Source organism: Macaca mulatta, chromosome 2 (assembly GCF_049350105.2).
Source record: "Macaca mulatta isolate MMU2019108-1 chromosome 2, T2T-MMU8v2.0, whole genome shotgun sequence".
NCBI classification, from domain to species: Eukaryota; Metazoa; Chordata; class Mammalia; order Primates; family Cercopithecidae; genus Macaca; species Macaca mulatta.
This window is the reverse complement of record NC_133407.1, coordinates 106,418,794-106,446,637: the sequence shown is the minus strand read 5'-3', so window position 1 is coordinate 106,446,637 and position 27,844 is coordinate 106,418,794. Positions and strand designations below refer to the sequence as shown.

At 47.8% G+C, this 27,844-nt stretch overlaps 1 protein-coding gene across 5 annotated transcripts; it reads left to right on the top strand.

Annotated features, from left to right (window-relative positions):
- Positions 1 to 160: 160 nt before the first annotated feature.
- Positions 161 to 27,334, top strand: POMGNT2 (protein O-linked mannose N-acetylglucosaminyltransferase 2 (beta 1,4-)). Of its 5 annotated transcripts, none has more exons than XM_077992266.1 (4): positions 161 to 392; positions 1,613 to 1,726; positions 2,854 to 3,024; positions 25,011 to 27,334. In XM_077992266.1, exon 4 carries the CDS (start codon positions 25,116 to 25,118, stop codon positions 26,856 to 26,858), a length of 1,743 nt encoding a protein of 580 aa, XP_077848392.1. In that variant the 5' UTR covers positions 161 to 392; positions 1,613 to 1,726; positions 2,854 to 3,024; positions 25,011 to 25,115; the 3' UTR covers positions 26,859 to 27,334. The 5 variants fall into 5 exon arrangements, with proteins under 5 accessions (XP_077848392.1, XP_028699840.1, XP_014986699.1 ...); XM_028844007.2 differs by having other exon boundaries at positions 1,528 to 1,726; XM_015131213.3 differs by lacking the exon at positions 2,854 to 3,024.
- Positions 27,335 to 27,844: the final 510 nt, after the last annotated feature.

Sequence of the window (27,844 nt, the reverse complement as noted above, 5' to 3'; positions counted from 1 at the left end):
AGCCTCTCTGGGAGCAAATTGTCACTCTCAACATTCCGCAGGCTGGTGGCGGCGCGGGCTGTCCTCGGACGCAAACTACACCTCCCAGGATTCCGCGAGCCAAGGGGGTGGTTCTGGCCGGGACCGGAGCGACTGAACTCGCGGCTTTGCGCACGCGCACAGGCTCCGCGCTGGGCTCGCCAGCCGGGCAGGCGCACGAGGGACACCTGCGAACCTGGAGGTGGCGGAGGCTGCGAACCCGGCGGCGCGGCCAAACCTGCGTTGGCTGCCTGGGCCTCCTGGGCCAGGAGCTGGCACTGGGGGCGGCGGCGGTGTGGGAAAGTGGCGCCGCAGTGGGGCCTCCTGGACGTGTTGGCGGAGGTGGCTTCAGTCCCGCGGAGCCCAGGCTTCAGGTAAGACGCGCGCGCTCGGGGCTGGCGCGGACTCTGACACCCGTCTGGGACTTGGAGTGGAGGGGCCGAACCCTCGACCCCCTGGAGGAGACGATGCGGTGCCGGGCCCCAGAGTGAGGGGGAGGTTCTAGGACGCCTTCCGGAGATAGGAGAGTTTGCAGAACTGAGGGGTGTCGTGTGAAGCGAGCTGAGCTAGGCGCGGGAGGTGGGCGGGGCGGGGGTGGACCCTCAGGGTCGGGGGCTGAGGACCGGGGCAGCTCCCTGGGGCTTGCCAGTTGGAGGCCTCAGCTCGTGGCAGGCACTGGCGTTGGGTCCTCAGGCCCTTTTGCTTTGGGAGGTGATGGGTGGTGCGCATTTGACGCGGGCGGTGGGGAGCCACGCGAGGTGCGCGGAGCGGGCCTGGGCCTCCCGAACTGCCAACCCGGGCAGGCCTGCAGCTGATCCCTAGGCGCCTTGGGGGCGAGTGGGGCACGTACCATGTGTGTCCGGTGTAAGAGCTTGCCACGGCCTGCTTGGCAGTGCCGGGGTAGCCTCTGAAGTAGGAACCCAGTGGACTCCTGACTCCGTGTGTGTGTAGGAACCCGTCTCCCGCTCACTGATGGGAACTCTGCTAAAGTATGTGACCCTCAGGCTGGAGTCTTGCACCAGGTGCAGAGCGACCAGTGTCCGCCTACTTTATGCCAGCCAACACTTAGAGCCTGCTCTTGGGAGAAACAAGGATCCGCGTGGAAAGGGATGACTTCGGGGTTATGGGGCGAGCTTGGTAGGACTTAGTAGCTAAGAGCATAGACAGAGGAGGTTTCATTCACCAAATGTTTACTATAGTAAGCGCCCGGCCTTCAAATCCTGGTTCTCCGCCACTAGCGGTGTGCGCTTAAGCAAGTCATTTATCGTCTCTGAGCCTCTGTTTCTTTCTCTGTGAAGTGGAGATGAAAGTACAATGCCTTTATCACGGGGCTGCAGTGAGGATGAAATAATGCCAGGCAAGTCCGCAGCCCAGTATGTCTAAACAGTGAGTGTGCAGCAAATATCAGCAGTCGTGGTGACTAACGATAGAAACTGTTTGAGGTGCTTGGAGTCCAGGTTCATCTTTACTGGGACTAGCTGCCCTCTCTGGCTCTCGTGAATCTTGCAGATCTTCCAGCTCATCCTTTCATATTAGTCATGAGGAATCTCAGTCCCGCAGAGCTAGGAAAGAGCATAGGTCCCCTCATCCCCAGGGATGGTCAGCACGTTCCTTCCTGAGCCTTGGGCCCCTGCGAGAAGAAGAGGAGAGTGGAGATCTTCAGCAGAAAGGAAGACATGGTGCTGGTGGCTGGACCCTCCGTGGCCATGTAAGTATGCTGGTTGGCAAGTTCTTGCTCTGAGCCTTGCTTTAGAAAATATTTAGCAATAAACAAAGCCTTCTAGTAAACATTGCACTAACTAGAAAATTAGATTACCAAATCCCCCATTCCCCAATGGTCCTTGTCAATCTCAGCTTGGTTGTCAGTGGAATACTTTCCCCTGGGACCTGCTAATCACGTGATTCCCAAGGTTTCTTAAATTGAATGAAATAATAAATGTGAAAGGTGGAACCTACAAATGTCATCATGGGCTTTGGAGTCAGTCTTGGTTTTGAATCCTAACCCCTCCACTTAATCGCTGTGTGACGTTGGGCAATTCACTTAATGCCTTTAAGCATACTTCCTTAAATGTGAAATTGAATTAATAGCATTTACTTCAGGTTTGTAGTGGGGAATAAATGAGATAATAATGTAAAGCAGTTAGCACTGTGCCTGGCTGAGAGTGAAAGCCAGTGAACAGGAGTTATTTTACCATTATGATTAATAATAATATTAGAAAAATAATTGTCAGGCATGGTGCTTTGCCTTTGCTGTCTCTTTGAATTCACAAAACCACCCTGTGAAGTAGGCATAATTTTGTTTTTCAAATCAGGAAATGAAGGCTTGGAGAGGTTAAGAATTGGCCTAGGGTCACATAGCGGCTAAGTGACAGGGATGGGAACTCATATCCTGACATCTCCAGCTCCAGAACTGGTGCCATGTAATTCTCCTTCTCTGCTGCCCATCATCCTTGCTGTTGTTGCATTCTTGAAGCCTAGTTATGACCTGGGGCAGCCTCCAGTCTTGCAGCAGGGAGTCTTCTCACACCAAGTGGGTGGGAGGCAGGACCCTGCAGCCTGGCTGTGTGCTTCCTCTCTGTGGCTGGTGTTGGATGTGTGGTGAAGCTGTAGGGGACAGTCCCTGAGTGAGTTCAGGGGAGGAGGTGTTAGGAAGAGGCAGCCCAGGCAAGGCCTGTGACCTCTTTAGGGTCTCATCACCGGACGGCAGGGCCGGGTGAGGGTGCAGGCTGGGTGGGACCTGGGAAGCTTGTGTATGAGAAGAAATGCCTTCGTTTAGCTCCTGGGAAATGTTCTGGGGCTGCACAATTATCTGAGCCTGATCTCTGCTTTGCGAAGGAGAGCAGACCTTGAGCTGTGGATGTGAGGAGAAGGAGCCCCGGACTGAGAGCCAATATGCTGCCATTTTAATCCTGGCTGCCTGTGAGAGCTCACACTGCCTCTCAAGATCTCTTTTATGAAATAAAGAGTTGGAAGAAATCATTTCTAAGGGTTCTTGTAGCTCTAAAGGTCAGTGGTTTTGTAATTCTAAATTGATGGCTTAACCCTCTCAGCACAGTACTAGGGCACATGGGATAATTATCACACTAATATGTTACCTAGACTCCTTAGGGTGAGAGAATGTTCACAGCTCCCTAAGCCACCTGTCATAGCCGGGTACTCTCTGCCTGGCTGGGTGGGGAGGAATTACAGCAAGAAGCCTTGGGTTGCTAAGTTACAGTCTAGGGCCTGTGGTTCTACATTTCCAGGGCCACCACACCTGCTGTGCCCTTGACTAATAAAAACTCACAGCTCTACAGTTTACTCTGCTTCTCTGCCATTGAGTGTTCCTCCAAGTCTGATGACAGATGAGCACAGTACTAAGAACAAGACCTCTGGAGTGAGAGACAGGTTCAAATCCTGGTGCCCCTTCTTGAGCTTTAGGAACTTAAGCAAGGTACTTAACTCCACTAAAACTTGGTTTTCTCATGTTAAAAGAAAGTGGGGATAATACTGGTACTGCATTGGAGGGTGAGGCTTAAATGAAATAGGTCAGAAAAAGGGCTTAAGACAGCACCTCTCACATAGTAGGTGCTCAGTAAAGTAAGATGGTGAGACTGTTCATCTCTTTCCCCTACCCAGAGGCCAACATCCTCTTTCTTAGCTAACCTGGACAAGGATCAATCCTTTTGTTTTCTCTGACTTCCCATGTCCTCACTGGTACATACTCCAGCACCTGTAAGAGAATCAGATCTTTCACTCTGCCAGTAGTGACTGCCATTGGTACAATCTTATGCTACAAATTTCTCTGTTTTCTCCATTCTGAAAAGGCTAAGAGAGGGCCCCTTCTTTGCTGTGTAGTTGCTCCTCAGCTCTGAGCTAAGCCTCAGGAAGGGGTTGGGGATCTAGTCTGCTGTATTGCCACACCCAGTGATGAAACAGACCCCGGGGTCCTTTGACAGTGGAGGTTTGTGGCAGGAATCATGGCACATCCTGGAGTGGCATCTGGAGTTGCCACAGTTGTGCTGGGTCGCAGAGCTTCCAAGAGAGTCACACAGTAGCCATTGTAAGGAACTGGAGATGCTGTCCAAATTTGCTCTGTTCAGGGGCTCCTTTCTCAGGGGACCTACCTCCTCTCTGCTGGCTTGCAGGGATGGCCATCTCCCTATGTCCCCAGCTGGTGGCTGCTTTAGACCCAGGCTCCATCCTTAGTCCATTTAGCTGTGGCCAAGAGGTCTGGTCTCACTTCTTGCCACTCCCATACCACAAGTGGTGCACTTTGTGTGGGAAGGAATGGGTTGGGGCAACTTGTTTCAAAAGAGAGCTTAGAGTCTGGCAGGCTTCTCAGATTTCCCCAGAGCTTAGGCTTATGCATCATCTTAGCAAAAGCTGGGAACAGAATTTATTTAGCCTTTACTGATACTGATGGGGAGAGTTATTCTCAATTGAATCAGTTGTTTAACCTGGGCTAGCTAGAAATGCCTTGCTGAGTATCGCAAAATTGTGAAATGTTAGAAGAACCTTAGAGCAGTTCTCTCAGTATTGTGCACACATTAAGAATCACCTGGAAGCTTTATTAAGACACAGTTCCTAGGTCGTCCTCTCAGAGAGATTCTGGTTCTGCAGGTCTGAAGTGGGGCCCAGGATTCTGCATTTCTCGGATCCCAGGTGATGCTGCTACAACAGGTCCATGGATCCACTGAGTCCTGCTTTGGAGGACACCATGGCCAGCCCTACTCCCCGCTATGGAGTAGCCCACATGGGTTGTTCTTGTTTTTTGCTAGACCACTTCCAGGCAGGGGGTTCACTGCCCTACAAAGTAGCTGATTCCTCCATGCTCAAACAGTTATAGTCTTTAGAGAAGTCTTCCTCCAGCCGATCATGCTGAGCTCCACCTCCCCGTGACTTCTTTTTGCAGTTCTTACTCTAGGTCCCTGGAGCAGCTGGCACACCTGTGCTGGGCAGGACAGAATGGGAATCATATGTGCCACAGTCCACACTTGTGCCTGGGGCTTGGGTTGCACGTGTCACCATCATCCACGTGTGTCCAGTCAGGTAGAAGGGATTGTATCCACTCCTCAGGAGCGGCCTCACTCTTGTTGGGCAGCAACTCAGGTATTTGAAGACGCATGGGTGCACGGGCTTCTTTTCTCCAGGAAAGTGTCCCTACTCCTTCTAGCATCCTACACAGTATAGGGGTTCTCAGTCCTTCCTCATCCTGGCTGCTCCAAGGTGAGTGTCCCAGAAAGATTCACATAGGGTGGGGTCATATTAATGACTAATTGTACAGACTCTAATTCCTGACAAAAATGCGTAACCTGAACCTAATCATGAGAAAACATCAGACATTGAGGAATATACTAGAAAATAGCTGGCCCTGACTCTTAAAGGTTGTCAAGATCATAAGTCGAAGATAGACTGAGAAGCTGCCCCAGATTGGAAAGGAGTAGAGAGATGTGATAACTGGATGCCATGCTTCATCCCAGACTGGATTCTGGACCAGAAAATAGAAATCATATGTTAATAGTATTATCATTATAGTATCAATATTCATTTCATGAATTTTTGTTGTGTAACAGAAGGTTTTCATTCTTAGAAAATACATGCTAAAGTATTGAGGGCTAAAAGGGCCAGATTTCTCCATCTTATTTTAAAATGATTCAGAAAAGAGAGAGAATTTGTATACAGTTGCCCTCCTCAGGGAGACTTGTTCCAGGACCCCCCACAGATAACAAAATCCAAGGATGCTCAAGTCCCTGTTATAAAATGGCGCCATTATTTGCATATAACCTACGCAGTCCTCCTGTATACTTTAAATCATCTCTAAATTCTTTATAATACCTAATACAATGTAAATGCTATGTGAATAGTTGTTATACTATATTGTTTTTAAATTGATACTTTTTTATTGTATTTTTTTTTTGAATATTTTTGATCCACAGTTAGTTGAAGTCACATATGCAGAACCTGTAGATATAGAGGGCTGACTGTATATAGAGAGAATGATAAAACAAAGATGTCAAATTAGCAGTTGGTGAATCTGGGTAAGAGTGTAGAAGAGTTCTTTGTCCTATACATGCCACTATTTTGTAAGTTTAAAATTATTTCCAGATAAAAAGAAGGAGATCGCAGACCCTGCACCCAGCCTACCTGGGTTAGTCTTATCATTGCTTCCTCTGTAAACCTGGCTTTCTAACCTCCCTGAGCTTTGATTTTTACCATCTATAAAATAAAGATCATCATTGCAGAGTGAAGAACCTGGCACCTAGTGATTGGCCAGTGGATCTTAGCTATGATAATATCATTATTATTAGGAAAGGGAGGAGTTCAGGGTGACACAGTGGTAATGAGACCAAAGGAAAACTCAGCCTTATCCTGTCACCTCCTTCTGCTTGCTGATGTGGGATCTCAGGCTCCCTGGGTGTCTGGCAGGGACCTGGCTGCTGTAAAGCGTCACCCTGCAGAAGGCTTTGCAGGTAGTCACCTGAGCCCATAGGGTTCCAATGTTGAAACCCAGGTCTCCTGGCAGCTTTATCCCCTGCCTTCCCTGGCACTTCTGTGCCTGCCCCACAGCCTGGGCTCCCCAGGCTCTACCTGTCTGGGTATGCAGTGCCCACTGAACTGCACATGGCTTTGGACCTGGCCATCACTGCCCATGGCTTGGAGGCCTCATGGTTTGCTGGACATATGTGAGAACTAGACAGTGATGCTTATCTTACTGTGGACAGATTATAGCAGTCATGAGTAATTGGGACATGTAGACACATAACAGAGATGCTCATCTTATCCTCCATCACCACCAAAACACCTCCAAAAACTTGCTCAAAACTCACCCACCCTCCAGCCAGCTTCCCTGGACGATTTCCTGTTGTGCACACTGCCTCCTGTTTCTTTGTGAATATTTTATGCTTCATATACAGGTTGTCTTCGGACTCTCTTGATCAGTTCAACCCTCTCAACTTGGGCCTGAGGGTCCATCTGGATGTGTGTACACACTGGCATCTGAGCATTCCCTGTAAGAATTGTTTTCATTTGATTTTGCAGTTCCACCTAGAAAACCTGGTGTAGGCGTGTTCTCCGTTACCTTTGTGAGCCACACAACAGAGGTTCCCACCATTCTGTTCCCTGTTTGCGTCCCTGTTTATAACCACATTGGTACACAGTGATGCCAGAGAGGACCAATACAGGCACATGTCACTTCCAAGTGACCATTTGCGCTAAGCAAAAGCCAGATGACACGGCAGGCTATGTGGCAAGCAAAGGTTTCTGCGTTATTTGGAGGCTGAACACCGGTGAGAGGGTTGCAAATGAGCTGGTGGAAAGCCGAATGTCCTGCCCCATACTCAAACCTTGGTTTATCCTCAACAAAGACTGACATCACCCTTCTCACCAAAGTAGTACTTTGTAGTAGTACACAGATGACTGTGACTTAATTCTGTTGGAGGTTTTCCTGCTTTGAAGGGGTTCCTTTTCTATTGATAAGGCAATATAGTCACAGTCATCAGCTATTGATGGTGGATTAATGTCTCCAGCTTTGACTTTGCTTTGCTCTTTATTCTAAAGCAAGAAGATACTACCCATGTCAAAGTTTTAATCTAAAAAAGTGAGCCCTTAACTAAATGTTAAATATGCCTTGATAATTAAACTTACTAAGTTTTACAAGAACCACTCAGGCTGCCAGGATTTTGCCAAAGGATAAATAACCTTGGTCAGAAAACCTGATCTATAAATGCCTGAATTTATCAATAGCATTAGGTTAATATTTAGGAGCAAATGTAAGCATTATATTATTAATACCAGTTCCATGTACTACTTCTGATAACCAAAAAAAAAAAAAGAAAAAAGAAGGGGGAAAGAGATTATTCCGAGGATAAGGTTGAGTTAATGAAACATGTTTACTCCTTACTAATTCACAACATATAAGACCACAAATCAATACAGGACTGAAGGCTTCCACAATCTAGCACTAGTACTTCAGGCTGCATTTAGGACAAAGACGCTTTTCAGTGACAAAATAAGAATTCTGTAATTTTCAATTGAAAGTGTGAACAATCCTTAAAAGTCAAATTGCTGTAAAAGTAATATAAACCCTTCTGCACCATTGCTGACCCCCTCCTGGCTGGGGCCCTGCCTGATCTTCTGCAGCCTGGGTCTGGCAGGTGCTGGCTGTCTGGTCCCTCCACCTCTGTAACCCTTCTGATGGAGGAGTGACCGGTGAGCAGCTGGTTCTGGCAGTCACACAGCTGGGAACCTGGGCACAGGCCATGGTGAGGCCAGCAGGACAGGGGATTTGCTTTAGACCAGAGCTAGCAAACCAGCGTCCATTTTTACCCGGCAGCAGTGAGGCGAGCAGCCCCAGGCCTTGGTGCATGTTGTCTTCACTCAATCTGAATAATTGTGAGAAGTTACAAATTAGGACATTTCCCATTTTCAATAGATTTATTGCTTCTCTGGGAAGATCAGAAGAGGGTTGCTATGGACTGAATCATGTTCCCCCCATTTATATGTTGAAGACCTAACCCCCATGTGATTATGTTTAGAGATAGGTTGTCCTAATAATAAAGCTTAAATGAGGTCATAAGGGTAGGGTCCTAATCTGATAGAACTGGTGTCCTTATATGAAGAGGAAAAGAGATCAGAGTGTTTCTCTCTGTCTCTCTCCCCACCTCCCTCCCTCCCCTTGCTTTCTCTCTCCCTTTCCCCCTCCCTCACCTGACCCTCTCCTCCCTCCCCGCCACACAGAGAAGAGGCCATCTACAAGCCAGGAAGAGAGGCCTTACCAGAAACCAACCCTGACAGACCTGTGAGAAAATTCTGTCATTTAAAGCACCCAGTCTGGTGTTCTGTTATGGCAGCCCAAGCAGACTGATACAGATAGGTACCACCAGACTGCTTTCGTGCCATTTTCTCATCAGCTGGCATTAGGTGTTCAGTCTCCAGGTCACACAGCCCACCTTCAGCTTTACTTTCTCCATTGGCTCCAGCCCTAGCAGGCATGTGAGTGTGCACCTCCTACTCTGGGCCCAGAATTTCTGGGGCTTTTACTCCTTATCAAACCTCAAGGCCCTTGTGGGCTTTTCTGTGCCCATGTCTGGGGCTGGCCAGGTCCCCCAGAATGGAGCCTGCACCCAGCACCAATGACCAGCCTCACATGGTGAGCCCCCCGCCCCAGGCAAGTGGCCCCACCCCAGCTGCTCAGCTGTTACTGGGGTCTGCAGATGTGACAACATTATCGACGCTATCCTCTGATGCTCACAACAGCTGGGATCCTAGAAAGGAAGATTCACTAAGTCTGGGAATCTGATAACATTTAGCTGCTCTTGGGAGCTTAGTAAAGTGGTTTGGGGGAGTGAATTGATAGCTTGCTCCTGCCTCCCTCAGTTTCTAAAGGGATTTTCTAGGCATGTTTTTAATCTCTTGTTGATTTCTTTTTTCCCTGTCTTTTGAAAAAAATTTTGTTTTATCATGCTTTGTCCTGGCTGAGTCACTAAGCTCTTTGTTCCCCACTCCAGGTGGTCTCTAAATTTGGTGCCCAGTGTAGAGGCAGAAGCAGATAAACATGGTGGTGTTGGAGTACCCTGGTCTGTGTGACCCTGGAATGCCGAGAAGGCGAGGTCCAAATGGTGCCTGGGCTGTTAGCATAAGACAGTGCTTAGAATCCATGTTCAAATCCTGCCTCCATTCCATACATGCTCAGGGACTTGGACACATTTACTTAGCTTCTCCCAGCCTCTGTGTCCCGATCTATAAATGGGTAATAGAAATAGTGGTGTTAGCCTCTTAATATTGGTTTGAAGATTGAATGAGAAAATATACCTACAGTGTTCAGTATACTGCCTGGAACATAAAGTGTTGGAGGCTGGTGGTTCTGAGTGTGTGTTTCAAGGTAAGAGTGGGTTCATATTTAATAGTTGCTGGTAATCTGGGAATCAATTTTAGGTGCTGATTGGATCCTTGGTAGCAGGATGGGACGGGAGGTACAGCACAGAATCAGTTGCTCGTCCTGGAGCAGTGGAGGGGCCAAAACTCTGCTTAGGGCACGAGTAAGAGGAGTGATGGGAAGAGGCAGCTTTTCCTAGTTTGATTACCTCTGCTTTTCTAAAGGAAAGCAAACAAATAAGGATCAAGGTTGTCATGTCCCCCTTGAAGCCCTTTTGTCTTCTTCAAGAGTTTCACCGCTGAGCATGGTGATCACATCCACCCAGCATTCACTCATCTTCCCTTCTCCCTGCCCCACAGCCTGATGACTCTCAGCTAGTCAGCCAGTGGCATTCTCTGGTCATTGTCATGGGTCCAGGAGGGGACTGGGCTGCAAAGTTGGGTGGGATGTGTGTGCCCTTATTTGGGCTCGCTCCTCCCTTATTGAGTCCTCTGAATGTCTGAGGTGTTTCTTTCTCTTCTCTGCGCCTTGCCCCACTTAAATGAAGACTGGATCTTCTGTATCTTGAGGGTGGTTTTCAACACAGTCTTTAGAGTTCGAGAACACTGGGTTAAGACCTAAGCTTCACACCTGTTGTAACCTTGGACAAGTCACTGAAACTCTCCAACCTCCGATTCCTCATCTAAAAATAGGGAATAATGATACTTCATAGGCTTGCGGTAAGTACATAGAGGAACGCTTTAGGGCGAGACAGCCAGGAAGCACTGAGCACACAGCTGTCCTGGCTTGGAGCAGGGGCAAGACTGGAGAACCCTTTGTTAGGGCACCTGCCATGTCCTTGCCCAAGCAGGAAAAGGGCTGATCTGTTTTTTTTTCTCTGTGTGGAATGGCTCATGTCAGATACCATCTGTCCTGTACCGATCCCATCTCATTGGAGGCTCTGTAAGCCCAGAGGGTGGTGGGGTGCTTTGCATCAGTGACCATTGGACCTTCATGCCCACCCGCACATCCTAAAGAATCAGCCTCTGTTTTCAGGAAGGCACTAAGTAGAGACAAAATGTATTATCCTGGGTGGCCCATGCCTCCAAGTACCACCTCTCACCTCCTCATGACAAGACTCTGTCTGGGCAGCCCTTGTCTCTTGAGAGGCAGCACAGGTGGAGATGCTTGGGGTTGAATCCTGGACTGTCAACACATGGCTCAGCCTCTGAGCCTGTCTCTGAATGGAAAATGGAGACAAAGTGCACCACCCTGCTGAGCAGGGGTAAGGAAGGATTTAGCGAGGCTGTGTGTGCGTGTGTGAGGGACCTAGCATAGCACTGGGACATAGCAGGAGCTCAACAGGTTGGGGTGCTAGCCAGATCTGACTGCAGACAGGGTGACCTTGCATGACTGCTCAGAAGTGGGTTCACTGGGGGACAGAATTAAGGACAGCAGGTGCAGGAGAGGCACATTCCAGCTCTGCTTTTGTGCTCTCAGAGTAAGTGCACAAAGGAGGGTGGGCTGCTTAGGACTGAGAGGGAGTTACTCGTCACTGCACAGTCAGATTTCTTGTGATGCTGGGATCCTGGCCCCTGCCCATTTCAGCAGAGCCAGGAGACAGATGAAGTGGGGAATGGAGGTCTTCAGTCTGAAAGAGTTCTTATCCCTTTGTCGCCAGTGCTCTGGGGAGGCAGTTGGTGCACAGAGGTGCCCTGAACGATCAGACATTAGGACCAAGCAGACAGTGTCTGTCAGACCAGGCTGCAGTCCTGTGGAAGACAGTGGCTTAGCTTCAAGTCTCTTCAGGCTCCAAGGCCAAGGAGGGCCACCTGGGCTCTCTCATGCCCTGAACCTCGTTGCTGCTGTTCTGTTGTCAGTGAGACTGGCAGCTCCAGGCTGTGATAGCCCCACAGCAGTGTAAATTGGCCCAGAGAAAGGGGAAATCACTGGGTCTGTTGCCCAGTAAGCACCTTGGCCCAGTTATTCTTCACCATTGTGAATTTTCCTCCTAGAGAAGTATGCGTTTATTATCCAGGAACATTTCGATGTGGTGAAGAGGAAAGGCCTCTTTATCTTCTTTGGGGCTGGAGATCCGATTAATGTACTCCTTGCCTCCATCTGTTGTCTTTTGAAAACCTTCCTGAAGATTTTGCATGATCCTTCAGTTCAGCTGGCTTATGCAGGCTGTTGGGAGGAGGGGCAGGTGCCACCTGGGTGTGGGAAACAGGCTGACAGTGTTTTGTAGTGACACTGACTGCTCAAGTACTTGTTGGCTTCCTACTACCACACTGTGGCTACCTACTTCACAGTAGGTAGAAGTGCAAGGGTGGCTTTCCATGTCTCCACAGTGACAAAATACAGTAATATCTGTTTATTAAGGTTCCCCTCTGGATTCAGGACTAGATCTATTATTTTTTTTAAGTCTCCCAGGAGCAGATCCTGAGATCCTAAGACAAGGATTCTTTAGCAAGTAGATGATTTGTATTCAGTCCCAATGGACATGTAAACATGAATGGGGAGTGAGAAAGTGAGAGAGGGAAGGGAAGGCAGCCAAAAAGGGTGTGTGTCACGCTTGTTACCATTGTGGACAGCTGGGGCTTAATCCCATTGGGGACCCCTGGGAGCCAGTGTAGAACATGTCTCAAAGCTAACCTGCCTGCGGAGTATGGGAGTGGGGTATTCATCCAACAGTGGTGTAGGCTACCTGCTTGTAAGTGGTAAAGTTGGTAGAAACTCCCAGGCAATCAGAACTCCAGGACCTGATTGTTGCTCTGTCCGTCTCCAGCAAACCTTTCTTCCCATTTTCCCCTTGGAAGGGTAACTCGGAAACCTGAAATGCCCAGTGCAGGTCCATGCAGGCCAGTCTGTCCTGCCTTCCATCAACACTATTCTGGCAGGGCCTGAGAGTGGGGATAGGAGGATGGGAGTTGGGAGGGATTAGGGACTGGGGGATTGGGAAGACTTAGCAGCTAATTAGAAGCAGCCCCCGTGTCCCCCAGTCTCGAAGGCTGGTCTCTGCTTAGTTGCCAATTTGCCTCACAAGGCCCCCACCCATGTTTCCTAGTTTATGAGCTTTGCCCTAAGGCCCTGATATCAGTGCTTTGCTGGGATTGTCCACTGCATGTACACAGTCAGTCAGGTCCAGATGTGGACCCTAGACTCCTGCCTGCCTGTGGCCACTGCCCCATATCCCCACCTGCTGCCAAGCCTGCCTTAGAGAGGGGCAGGTGGCAGAATGATCACTAGAGAGATGATGAATACCTGGAATACCTGGGGGCTGAGATGCCCACTCACGTTGGAGGTAAGTCTTTCCTCTCTTCTTTCCGTATCTCCGTGAGGGTCTAGCTATTTGATATTCCCTGGGTTTGTCTGTTTTGGCTTTGGCTTCTATTGGAAGCTATTCTTTGATCAGGGCAAAATGTGTATCAGCTCATAGGACATGAATCTGCCTCCCGTCTCTCCAGAGAGGACTTAGTTTTATTTTTTCTGAATATCAATTTATTTCTTGTTTACTCTTCAGAATTCTCTTATTTATAAATAGTGATTTATTTAATTCTTTATTGTTTCCTTTTTAATGTATTTATTATGTCAAGTAAACACAAAAGAGTACAAACATATAAAGAACCCCACCATCCCCCACCATCTTCCACAGTGATCAGTATTCCCTTGTCGGGTTCTGTCTGTCTACTTTGTTTGCTGGAGCAAACCACATTCATGTCATTTTACATGTCATTACCATTTATAAAGACTCATGTTCTCAGCTGGGTGCGGTGGTTCACACCTGTAATTCCAACATTTTGGGAGGTTGAGGCAGGAGGATTGCTTGAGGACAAGAGTTTAATACCAGCCTAGGCAACATGGCCAGACCCCTTTCTCTACAAAAAATTTAAAAATTAGCCAGGCTGGTGGCCCGTGCCCATAGTCCTACCTACTTGGGAGGCTGAGATGGGAGGATCACCTGAGCCCAGGAATTCGAAGTTGCAGTGAGCTGGTATCATGCCACTGTGCTGTAGCCTGGGCAAAGCAACAGTGAGATGCTGTCTCAAAAATAAAAAATAAAAAAATAAAAATTCACGTTTCTTATGTAATTTATTTTAAAAATAAATAACTTTTTTATTTTGAATACATTTTAGACTTACAAAAAAGTTGCATAAACCACTTCTCCCCACTTCCCCTACTATTAACATCTTACAGAGCATAGTATAATGATCAAAACCAGGAAATTCACACAACACATTAAACCACAGACCTTATTCAAATTCTGCCTGTTGTCCCATTAATGTTCCTTTTCTGGTCCAGGATGAAAGCTAGAATCCCACACTGCATTAAGTTGCTGTGTCTCCTTAGTCTCCTCCAATCTGAGGCAGCTCCTCCATCTTCCCTTGTCTTTTATGACTTTAGCCCTGTCAAGTACTGGCCAGGTATTTGGTAGAACATCCCTTAATTTGAGTTTAAGGTTTTCTCTATTAGCTAACCTACAGACCTTATTCAGAGCCAGAACTGGAGCTAGAACCATGGATCCCCATTTAGAAATATAGATTGAAGTTACACATTTTGGGCAGGAAAACCATAGAAGTGAGGTCCTGTCTCAGTGCATCATATAAAGGGGTACATGATGTCAGTGTTATTACAGGTGATGTTAATTTTGATTACTTGGTTCGGGGCATGTCTGGCAGGCTTCTCTACAGTAGTTTCCATTTTTAGTTTTGTAATTAATATGCACCTCATGGGGAGATACTTTGAGACTATGCAAATATCCTCTCATCATACTTTTTCACCCACTAATTTTAGCATCTATCAGCAGATCTTGCCTGCAACAGTTATCACTGTGATGTTTGCCAAATGGTGATCTTCTTTTTCCATGATTGCCTCTATATTTTTTAATTGAAATTCTCTAAGGAAGATCTGTCCGTTCTCTCCTAATTATTTATTCATATCAATATTGACTCATGGATATTTTATTCTATGGGTTATAATTCATTACTATTACTTTTTAATTTTGGTACTAAAATTATACAAGATTTAGCTGTTGGGAGCTCTTTGATGCTGGCTCCTGTGCCTTTTCACTGTCTCCTCATCTTTTTTTTTTTTTTTTTTTTAATACTTTTACATTCTGGCACTACAAAATGTTCCAAGCTCGTCTTGTACTTTCCCTGCCCTAGCCCTGGAATAAACCATTTCTCCAAGGAGCTCTGGTTCCTTTTGTAGAGAAAGATTTTTAGAAAGCTAGTTCTGGGTGCTGGGTATACTGATTGCTGCTGCACTGTCACTGCTTCCAGGCCCTCTTGGTGAACTGAAGTAGGACACCTATAATTCCAGCCTTTTCCTTAGCTATGACAGTTATCACTAGACACTTTGTGGGAGGAGAATCAGTGTCTGAAATTAGCACCTTGATCTTTTGTATATACAAAAAGTGTTTGAGCTGTGCTTGACATAGTTCCTCTTACAAATGTCAGTCCAGTCATTCGTTTAGGGTAAACACTCACAAATATTGCCACTGCTCCCCCTGCTTATGTTCCTCCCTGGTGCCTTCCTCCCTGCCACCCCAGCATGAGCTCCTCTTCAGTTCCCTGGTTTAGATCTGAGCTGAGGACCTCGGGGTGATCTCCCTTCCACCCCCTGGTAAGACAGTCTCTCCCTGTCTTTCCAGTCTCTTTTGAAACCTTTTTGTCCCTTTTCTAATTTTATCCTTTATTTTTTTTCTTCTCCTAACCTCAAATGTTAATGAACTCTCCCTCTTCCTGGTCTCTTTCTAGCTCCTGGCTTCTCCTCTTTCCTCGTAGAGATCAGATGTCAGAACTCCAGCTGAGGGCATGTCTTACTGATCACATAGGTGTTCTCTCTCTCTCTCTCTTTTTTTTTTTTTTTTTTTTTTTTTTTTTTTTTTTGAGACGGAGTCTCGCTCTGCCGCCCAGGCTGGAGTGCAGTGGCCGGATCTCAGCTCACTGCAAGCTCCACCTCCCGGGTTCCCGCCATTCTCCTGCCTCGGCCTCCCCAGTAGCTGGGACTACAGGCACCTGCCACCTCGCCCGGCTAGTTTTTTGTATTTTTTTAGTAGAGACGGGGTTTCACCATGTTAGCCAGGATGGTCTCGATCTCCCGACCTCGTGATCCGCCCGTCTCGGCCTCCCAAAGTGCTGGGATTACAGGCTTGAGCCACCGCGCCCGGCCAGGTGTTCTCTCTTGAGAAGAACTGTCCATACCTTGGTGGTGGTAAGGATACCTGGTTCTTAATGGCAGGACCACGGGACACTGGTCAAAAATAATCATATCAGCACTTTAATGTGGTTCAGCACAGTGGTTCTTAGCTGGTGGGGTTGTATGGAGAATGTCCACTTGGGGGCATGCCTATTTGAAAGAGCATATCCAGTGATATAATTTTACATTGAAAAGTAAAATAAGGCCGGGTGCGGTGGCTCAAGCCTGTAATCCCAGCACTTTGGGAGGCCGAGACGGGCGAATCACGAGGTCAGGAGATCAAGACCATCCTGGCTAACACGGTGAAACCCCGTCTCTACTAAAAAATACAAAAATCTAGCTGGGTGAGGTGGCGGGCGCCTGTAGTCCCAGCTACTCAGGAGGCTGAGGCAGGAGAATGGCGTAAACCTGGGAGGCAGAGCTTGCAGTGAGCTGAGATCCGGCCACTGCACTCCAGCCTGGGCGACAGAGCGAGACTCTGCCTCAAAAAAAAAAAAAAAAAAAAAAAAAGAAAAGTAAAATATATAGATAGATGTTGATATAAAATACCAACATCAGAAAGTAAAGGTTGATGGAATTCACTGGTCTTGAGGAGCAGACGTTGCAGAAGAGAGTCTTATGAATGAGGGAGAAGGGGATGTTGAACTTTACAGGTCAGTTTGGGGCATGAGAGAATTTCTCTTTATTATCAATGGGTGAATGGGTTGAAAAGACTGAGGAAACACTGAGTTTAATTAGATTTCTCAGCTTCAGGGTTTCTAGGCTCACAGAGACACGCCCCTAGAGATGAACAAGGCTGACGGGAGGTGCTGTTAAAACCCAGCTAAGAAGGCAGCCACAGAGCTCTGGCCTCTCACCTGTGGCTGGCCCAGAAGTTCTCAGCCCGTGTTCCACAAGAGCCTTGAAGACCTGAATGAAGGACATGAAGTCAGGGCCCCACTATATTCTCCTTTCTGCAGGGCCCTCAAGATAGCTGTGACTTTATCCTCTTCTCTTACCACCAAGAAGGCCCATTAAGATGTGAAAGAGTGGAAGTTTTATTAAAGGATGAGCTTTGAGGTTGTGAGAATTTATTTAAATTTAAATCATCTGCAGACTTTGGGACTTGAATTGCCATCAGGAACATGCTGCTGTGCCCCCTTCATGCAGAGTGTGACCCACCAGCTTCCTCTGTGTGCTCCCTTCTGGGTGCCCCCATTCTAACACTCAGGCTCTCCTCTCCTGTATTAAATGGGGAGACACTGAGCTTGGGAGCTCCTAATTGGCTTTTTTCTACCTCTGTTCTCCCAGAGAACCTCCAAGCTGCTCTGTTCCAAGACTTATAATAGCTCCCCATTGCCTATAGGATATAATTCAAACTCCTTGATCTGGCATCACACCCTCGGCTGATTCTTCTAAGTTTCTCTCTACTTCTTCTCCTTGTGAACCATCCATTCCAACCAGACCGGACTGTGGGGTGGCCTTGGGTCACATTCCCTGGACTGCCTCCTACCCCCTGCCTTTGTACTGTTCAGATATCACATCTCTGTCCCTCTGAAAGCTCCAGGAAACAGCCACACCAGAGGACTTGTTTGCTCCTCAGGAGGGGTCTGGCACTTCCTGCCTGCAGGGCTCACTGAAGCCTACCTTCTGCCCGTGCTGTGACACTTTGGTGGCCTTAGTTCTCATTCCCTACTGGCAGATGGCACCTGTGTAGAAAATTGTCACAGATCCTCTATTTGATTGTTTTCATGTCTCATGAAAAGGTTTCTTAGGGAGAAGGCTTCATTTACCCAAGTTATAGAAGAGTCCAGGGGAAACTGATGCGAAATAATCCCCCTAGGCTGGAGCACAGAGCTCAGAAACAGGAGACACAGCCAGACCCTGCATGTTTACCTCACGCATGGCACTTTGCAAACAGGTTCTCCTTCCATACCAGTTGGAATGTTCTGGCTGTGGGAAGCCAAAATCCCAACCCAGCCTAGCTTCAGCAATGAGGAAAGTTACCATTTCTCACAGCAGATGTCCGAGATGGGGCTCGGAGATGTCACCAGGGTCCTCTATATCTCTTTGGCCATACCATCCTAGGCATTGTCTTTGCCTCAAGCTGGTTCCCTCATGGTCAGCAGATGGCAGCCAGCAGCCCTGGGACAACATCTTCTTTTTCTGTCTAGTGAGTGGGAACATGACATGTGACACCTCATTCCTCAGCTGAATTGGTCCCACTCGGGTAACCTGCCATGGCTGGACCAGTACCTGGCCCCAGAAGTAGGCTCTGCTGACAGTCCATCCACCTGAGGTGCAAGGTCTGAGCTTCTCTGAACCTCATGGGTATCAGCCGGAGGGTGGCTCTCTGGACACACTGGGGATGTTATTAGGAAGAGGAAGAGGGCAGTGGCTGCTGGGGGAAGCAACAGTGTCCATTATGTCATCTGTCAGTACACTCGACCTGGATGCCCAAGACGCAGAGGGTTGGCGACTGACCAGGCCCAAGGTACCACCAGTGACACAGTGACAGCGTTCACTGTCTGCTCTGTCTCCATCTTCTTTGGAAGGAATCTTCTCCTGCTTAGCTTTAAAATCCTTTGTTTCAAATGACTGTGATGAAAAGTGACAGTTCCTGCCTCACCACTGATGAGTTTTTGCTTTGAGTCAGATGAAGGTAGCCAAGTGTGTCCAAACTGTTTTAAAATGCCAGTGTTTTGTCTATATCCCAGTGGCCCTTTATTAGCTACCTGGTGCCTTAAAACCTTTTTATTTTCCTCTCCGCTATATACCGCACCTGTTAGGTTGAACCTGATGGAATGAAATTGTGATTTTTATAAGATAAAAGTGGTTATCACCATTCACGAAATTCAACTAATACATCATTTCTGACTTCCACTTTCCTGTGAGGTGGGTGCTGTATCCCCATTTTTGTTGATGAGGAGCCTGAGTGTAGAAAGGACATGCAGTAGGTCGAGGAGCTGGGGTTTGAACCCGAGTCTTTCTGTCTTTATCCTCATACTTATCCAGACAGTGCATATCCTCTTCTGGGAGCTACCTGCAGCCAGTAGTGCATTGGAAGCTGAGAGCCAGGCTGGTTTGGGAGACGATGTGATAGCTACTGATTGATCAGTGATACCTTCAAAGGTGTCTCCAGAAGAGCAAACCCACAAGTTAAACTAATGTATGGAGTTGGCTTCCCAAGACTGAGGTGTTCTGACTGTTCTAGATCCAAGTAAGTTCCGCACCCCTCAAGAGGTTTTGAGCAGCTCATCCGTATCAGACTGGCCCAGGCCCTGGAGCTAGGCAGGTAGATGGTGAAGCGGAGACTTAATTTCATGAGAACCTGAACACAGAAGCTGCACCAGCTGGGCCTGCTGGTGACCTGCTGGTCTCCCCAGTTGTCCCCACTGGGAGGCAGCACTGCAGCAGGTGTGTTTTAGAACACTTCTGTTCTTATTCCTGATTTGCTGTGTGATGTTGGGCAAATTGCTTTTGTGGGCAAAATGAGGACTTGCTTAGTGGTTGTTAACCTTTATAGCAATGGAATTCCTTCTTAAGAGCACAGAACCCCTTTTTCAAATGAATTATTATGGTCCCTATATTAGTTTTCTAGAGCTGCTGCAACAAATTACCACACATTTGGTGGCTTAAAATGAAAGAAATTTATTCTCTCCCAGTTCTGGAAGCCAGAAGTCCAAGATTGAGGTGTCAGCAGGGCCATGCTCCCTCTGAAGGCTCTAGGGGAGAATCCTTCCTTGCTTCTATTTTGCTTCTAATGGTTTTGGTCATCCGGGCTGGTTCTTTGGCTTATAACAACATCACTCCAGTCTCTGTCTTCCGTCGTCACATGGCCTCTGTTTCTCTGTATGTCCTTTTCTGTCTCTTTTAAGGGTAGTCACATTGGATTTATGACCCATCCTCATCCAGTATGATCTCATTTCAAGATTCTTATCTAATTGTCTGTGCAAAGAGCCTTTTTCCAAATAAGGTCATCTTCTAAGGTTAGACATGATTGCCTGAGTGGGAGTCACCTCTCCTTTCTGCCTTGTGAGAACAAAAAATGAAGCCACTCCTTTGTATCCTGGCTTAGCTGGGCTTATGTTTATTGCTTGCATCCTGCTTCATAGTTGATTGCTAAGCAGGTGAGAAGCCAAGGTCAGCCTGATGCTTTATCTGATCATCCAGGCACCCAGGAGCCAGAGAGGCATAGCAACATGTCGAGTGTCATGCAGCAAAGTGATAGACCTGATCTGAAGTTCTGCAGGGTTCTGGCTGCAACATTTGGCCCTTTGTCTTTCCCCCATAGTATGTGATAGGGAAGAGTCACATGCATAGCATACTCCTGTGGGCATACAGGTGTTGTTGAAACCCAAAAGATATTTTGCAGTGAAGCAGAGCAGAACAGTAACTCATACTAGCTGTTGCTATTAATAAGGCATAACTAACACATAGGCTGCTCACTGCTGCCCACAGCTTAGGCAGTGGGGTTGTGGGTTCTTGTGCCAGCTAAACAGTGATCCTCATCTTCCTGATTCAAGATGTATCAGAAAGCAATTGAGTGACGGTGATGTGATTATAAGGATAACATTGAGCCTACTTTAATTTATATATAAAAGAAATAGGAAAACATTTCCAAGCTTTTAAACTGATAAGTGGTAATGTGTTTCATGGCCTGCTTCTTTGATTAAGAACTACTTGGTTTTCCTCAAATCTGTTTGTACCCCAGCATCACCTGGGAGCTTGGTTAAAAAAAAAAAGTAGATGCCAAGGATACCTCAGGTTCTGGTCAAAATGGAGTAGACAAAATTATCCGTATCCCTCTTACTAATATAGCTAAAAATACTGGACATTATATATAAAACACTGGAAGACTGAAAGGTGGAGAAAGGAGTGAACCAACTAGGGACTCTGGAACTCACAGAACAATGTAATGGTGAGTCCTCTGGGTTTTCTTCTTGCCTCCTACATATTCTACCGTGGGTGCTAGAGAAGCCCACAGTCCAGGAATGCCAGTGAGCACAGAACAAAACAAAGCCCCAAGGAAGCTTGGTCTCTTTTGTCAAAGGACTGGAAGAAGGAACAGTATAGTACAACTGTTTTGTTTTTTTGTTTTTTTTTCTATAAATACTCCATTCCTGCAAAACACCAGAGAAAATTGCCTCCCCCTCCAGTCCTCAGTTTTAGTAAAGGCCAAATGGATAGCGTATTAGTCTGTTTTCATGCCAATAAAGACATACCCGAGACTGGGCAATTCACAAAAGAAAGGTTTATTGGACTTACAGTTCCACATGGCTGGGGAGGCCTCACAATCATGGCAGAGGGCAAGAAGGAACAAGGCACATCTTACGTGAATGGCAGCAGGCAAAGAGAGAGCTTGTGCAGAGAAACTCCTGTTTTTAAAACCATCAGATCTAGTGAGACCCATTCACTATCATGAGAACAGCACAGGAAAGAACCCCCCCGACCCAAGATTCAGTCATCTCACACCAGGTCCCTCCCACAACATGTGGGAACTGCGGGAGCTACAAGATGAGATTTGGGTGGGGACACAGAGCCAAACGGTATCAGATAGCCTAGACTTCCACCTTTGCCTAGTGGTAACCAGCTGCCCCACACCCTCCCCACTTGATGGGAAGCCTAGACTTCCACCACCGCCTAGTAGTAGTGTACATCCTTCACTGTGATAGTCCTCTTGGGGCCTAGACTTCCATCCACACCCCAGGGTGTCATTGGAGGCCAACTGCAGAGCCTGGGTTTTGACCCCCTGACATACACTCTGTGCTGAGTATCCCTCACCCTCCCAGCCACAATGGTGTTGGTGGAGGCTGAGTAGGGAACCTGGACGCCCACCCCCAACCAACAGTAAGAGTCAATGCTCTCCCTCCTTTCCCCGACCAGTACGGTTTTAACAGAAGCTACTAAAACAAGATTTAAGTAAGATCCAGAGTATCATAACATTATAACCAAAATGTCCAGGATAAGTTTTAGCAAAAAAAAAAAGTTATAAAAACTAAATGGAAATTTTAGATATGAAAAATAGAGTAACCAAAATTTTAAAATTACTGGATGGGCTCAATCGAGAATGGAGAGGACACAGGAAAGAATCAGTGAACATGAAGCCAGAATGATAGAAATCATCCAGTCTGAACAACAGGGAGAAAAAATACTGGAAAAAAGTTAACAGAGCTTCAGAGATATGTGGGACAATACAGTTTTTTTTTTTTTTTAATCTACGATTGGTGTAATTGGAGTCCTAGTAGAGCAGTGTGGGGCTGCAGAAGTTTTCAAGGAACTAATGGCTATGTCCCACATTTGGGGGAAGGCAAGAGCCTACAGATTCAGGAATCTGAGCAAACCCCAAAGAGGATAAACCCAAAGAAATACATGCCAAGGCACCTCAGAGTCAAACTTTTGAGAACTCAACAAGATCTTAAGAGCAGCAGGAGACGATGCATTTCCCTCCAGGGAAAAACAATTCGAAGGGTAGCAGTTCCTCATCAGCAGTCACAGAGGCCAGATCACACAGCATCATTTTTCACATACTGAAAGAAGGAAAATCTATACCCCAAATTCTATACCCAGTGAAGATATCCTTTAGGAATGAAGCTAAAACCAGACATTTTGACATGAAGGAAAACTAAGATAATTTGTTGCCAAGAAATTAACCCTTAAAAAATAGCAAACTAACAGAAGTTCTTCAAAGAAGGGATGTAGGAATGGAAGGAAACCTGGAACATCAGGAATGAGGAACGAACATAAAGAGTAAAAATATGGGTGAATATAATAGATGATCCTTTCCCTCTTGAGGAAATCATACTCGACAGTTGAAGCGAAAATTACTGTCTGATGTGGGTCTCATTATATGTAGAGGAAACATGTAAGACAATTATATTATAAAAGAACCTAGGTGGAGGTAAAGTTTCTACACTTATTTGAAAAGTAAAATGTCAATACCAGTAGACTGTGATAAGTTACAGGTTATAATATGATGCCTAGAGCAACCACTAGAAAATCTATATCAAGAGATGTACTCAAAAACACTGCTGATAAATCAAAGTGGAATTCAAGCAATTCACAAGAAGGCAGGAAATAAAAGAAACAAATAATGCAGATGCTTGAGCCATACTCCAGACCTACTGAATCAGAACCTCCAGGACTGGTGCCTGGGAATATGGATTTTTATTTAACTGAGGATTCCAGTAATCAGCCAGGCTTGAGAACATCTGGAGTAGACAAGTATTTTTTAAACAGCAAGTTGCCAACCTGATGAGTTAATTAAGATGATTATGGGCAGGTTTTTTTTGTTGTTGTTGTTAATGAGCTTAGACTAAAGTGTGCTAGAAAAAACTAGAATGTATGATACTTGTTCAGGGTAATTCTCATTTCCTGATATTTGGGGGTGGGGAGTATATAATATATTCATATGTGTGGGCTCAACCTTTGGATAAGAGTAGGCCAGAAGAGATCTCATGCCTCCAGGAATGGCCTTCAACTAAGTAATGCCCAACAGGATTTGATAGACATGTATCCCAGCTTCCATACTATATCCAGCATATGATCATGGGAGGAAGGCTACACAGGGCATTAACTGCTCATTAAGGTACCCTGTATGTGTTGGCTTTGGTCCCTTCTGTGTCTCACTTTCCCACTCTCCTACAGGTGTTTCATGGGATAATTTCTCAAACTGTTTGGATTCAAATCCTTGCCCCTGACTCTGCTTCTTAGGGAACCTAGCTGAAGACACCTTCTCTTTCTAGGCAAGATGCACTTGGATTCTTTTCATCACAGGGAGGTAGGAATTGCATCAGGACCTAGCCACAAGAGAATAAAGGAACAGCTACTCCCTCCCGGTGCAGTGCCAGGCAGGTGTCAGGTGTTACCTGTGCTGCTCCTGTGTCACAAAGGATGAGCTTCTTCACTGTCTGAATAATCCTGGGTCCCAGAGCAGGCATGATACCCTTCACAATATCACAAGAAGAGGGAGTAAATGCTCACCCCTAGCCAGGCCTCTCTGTCAGTGTGTGTATGTGGGAGAGGGCATTTAAAACCCTGTTGGGTTTTTTTTGGCTCAGTATACAAAACATTTTTCAATGATGACACCCAGATACAATTATCTTACCACCGAGGGGACGAGTTTCTACCCTTCTCTTAAGGGATTCTAAAGCCAGCAGGCATGATTTCTAAAGGAACTTTAAGCAGGAGCAAAGCTTAGCTGACCATACATGTGTGTGTCTCAGGTGGCATACCGGGGTCTTGTACAACCTGGGGACAGTGTTCACAGATCTCCAATGCCAGTTGTTCTCATTTAACGGAAAGTCATTACCCAGAGTCCAGGAATGTCAGGCCCCTGCAAGGGATTTTCCTATGGCCTGTCATCACAGATACCTCTCTTCGTTGGCTTTTGCTGCAGCAGTGCTTCATCACGAACAGCCCCAGAATTTCAGGGATGTTTAATCAGCTGTTGTTCAGCCCCGATGTCTATGTGTTAGCTGATCTTGGCTGGGTTTGGCTGATGGCACTGCTGCTCTTGGCTGGGCCCACTCAGTCATGAGGGATCAGCTGAACTAGAACAGGGTATGGCCGGAGCGGTTGTGCTTCGTGCGTAACTCGCTCCTCTTGGGGCCAGCAAGTTAGCCTGAATACATTCTTCTTATGCCAGTGTCATAAAGAGGGCAAGGCCAGGCCAAACACTTTCCAAACCTTTGATTATGTTCTGTCTGCTGACATCTCACTGGCCAAAGCAAGTTAAATGGCTAAGCCCAAAGTCAGGTATGGGGATGCACTCTCCAACATGGAGGCGATGGGGAGGGAGTAAATATTTTAAACAATGGTCTAATCTACTATGCCTACCAATGAGCACAATGGCTGCAAGGATCCAGTGCTGTAGTGGGCACACAGAGCCTAGCACAGCGCCTGGCATATAGCAGGAGCTTGTAATGATGCCAGGCAGACTGTGCCAACTCCTTTTTCTTTTCCTTCTCTCCTGCAGGCTTTCACCAGTTCTCGGGATGCCCATAGGGATGGGTGAAGCCCGCCTGGCCTGTGGTGCTTCCCAGTGGCTGTCATCTCACTAGGGCCCCACAGTGGCATTAGGATGCACCTCTCTGCGGTGTTCAACGCCCTCCTGGTGTCGGTGCTGGCGGCGGTCCTGTGGAAGCATGTGCGACTGCGTGAGCATGCAGCTACACTGGAGGAGGAGCTGGCCCTCGGCCGACAGGCCACAGAGCCAGCCCCAGCACTGAGGATCGACTACCCGAAGGCACTGCAGATCCTGATGGAGGGTGGCACACACATGGTGTGCACAGGCCGCACACACACAGACCGCATCTGCCGCTTCAAGTGGCTCTGCTACTCCAACGAGGCCGAGGAGTTCATCTTCTTCCATGGCAACACCTCTGTCATGCTACCCAACCTGGGTTCCCGGCGCTTCCAGCCAGCCCTGCTCGACCTGTCCACCGTGGAGGACCACAACACCCAGTACTTCAACTTCGTGGAGCTGCCTGCTGCTGCCCTGCGCTTCATGCCCAAGCCGGTGTTCGTGCCAGATGTGGCCCTCATCGCCAACCGCTTCAACCCCGACAACCTCATGCATGTCTTTCACGACGACCTGCTGCCACTCTTCTACACCCTGCGGCAGTTTCCCGGCCTGGCCCACGAGGCACGGCTCTTCTTCATGGAGGGCTGGGGCGAGGGTGCACACTTCGACCTCTACAAGCTGCTCAGCCCCAAGCAGCCTCTCCTGCGGGCACAGCTGAAGACGCTGGGCCGGCTGCTGTGCTTCTCCCATGCTTTTGTGGGCCTCTCCAAGATCACTACCTGGTACCAGTATGGCTTTGTCCAGCCCCAGGGCCCGAAAGCCAACATTCTGGTCTCGGGCAATGAGATCCGGCAGTTTGCACGGTTCATGACGGAAAAGCTGAACGTAAGTCACACAGGAGCCCCTCTCGGCGAGGAGTACATTCTGGTCTTTAGCCGAACCCAGAACAGACTCATCCTGAATGAGGCAGAGCTGCTGCTGGCACTGGCCCAGGAGTTCCAGATGAAGACAGTGACAGTGTCCCTGGAGGACCACGCCTTTGCTGATGTCGTGCGACTGGTCAGCAACGCCTCCATGCTGGTCAGCATGCATGGGGCCCAGCTGGTCACCACCCTCTTCCTGCCCCGTGGGGCAACTGTGGTAGAGCTCTTCCCATATGCTGTCAATCCCGACCACTACACTCCCTATAAGACGCTGGCCATGCTGCCTGGCATGGACCTCCAGTATGTAGCCTGGAGGAACATGATGCCAGAGAACACAGTCACACACCCTGAGCGGCCCTGGGACCAGGGGGGCATCACCCATCTGGACCGGGCTGAGCAAGCCCGTATCCTGCAAAGCCGTGAGGTCCCACGGCATCTCTGTTGCCGGAACCCCGAGTGGCTCTTCCGAATCTACCAGGACACCAAGGTGGACATCCCATCCCTCATTCAAACCATACGGCGCGTGGTGAAGGGCCGGCCAGGACCACGGAAGCAGAAGTGGACAGTCGGCCTATATCCAGGCAAGGTGCGGGAAGCACAGTGCCAGGCGTCAGTGCATGGCGCCTCCGAGGCCCGCCTCACTGTCTCCTGGCAGATCCCATGGAACCTTAAGTACCTGAAGGTGAGGGAGGTGAAGTATGAGGTGTGGCTGCAGGAGCAGGGGGAGAACACCTATGTGCCTTACATCCTGGCCCTGCAGAACCACACCTTCACTGAGAACATCAAGCCCTTCACCACCTACCTGGTGTGGGTCCGCTGCATCTTCAACAAGATCCTCCTGGGACCCTTTGCAGATGTGCTGGTGTGCAGCACGTAGCGAGCGGGCCACAGCCCGGCCTCGGGAGGGTGGCTTCTGCAGTTCAGCATCCCTGGGCCCGTTAATCCCACTGTGGAGACTTCTGGGAACTGTCTATTTATTGAGCAGACCTGCCCCAGGCCTGTACCTCCACGTCATCTTGTTGCCCCGGGGGTGTGGTGTCACAGCACTCCTCTTTGTCCTAGAGATATGGGAGCCGACTTCCCCTTCTCCCATCCTGAACATTTGTACCCCTGGAGAAGTTCCTTAGCAGGGCGGAGGAAGAGGAGAGGAGGAAGGAAAGAAAGAATCACAAGGAACCTCTGGCTACGTGATCCTGATGTTTCCTACTGAGTTTTTCTGGTATCCAGATTTCTGGAAACCGAGTAATCATGTACTGTTTGATTGGGTGGTTCATCTGCTTCCATCCCAGTGAAATTTACCTGTAGCCCAGTTAAGGGTGTGTTTGGAACAGTCATTAAATGATTCTAAGCATCTTGGTCAAGTCTTCTTATTGGATGGGAGGAAGGGGAGCCGGTCTTCAAAACCCAGGTGCCCTTTAATCTTGATTGTTAACTAGGGAGACGTGGCAATGGGAAAGCGTCCAGGATGGCGAAGTGAGCAAGCTGGTTGGATTTCATCTTGACTAGCTGAGCTAATATCACAGTTCCACCTACATGGGATAAAAGCCTAGAAGTAGGTAGCAGAGGGCAGAGGGGAGAAAGAGCTGTATCTACCATGAGTTTTTCTTAGGCTCAACTAGACATTCAGACTTGCAAGACCTGGACAGACCACACCTGGCATCAGAGTTTCGTAGAAGGGTGGAGATAGATGCTCAGCATGCCAGCAGGGCCATGTCAGCAGTTCCCTTCCACACGAGCAGTCCTCACATCAGTAGTTCTGAGGGCCATCTTGATTCAGAAGCCCATGTCCCATAGGAGTTAACGTGTTTTCAACAACCCACAATCAGAGTTCCTAGGGTACCTCAAGGGACATGCTCAGTTACG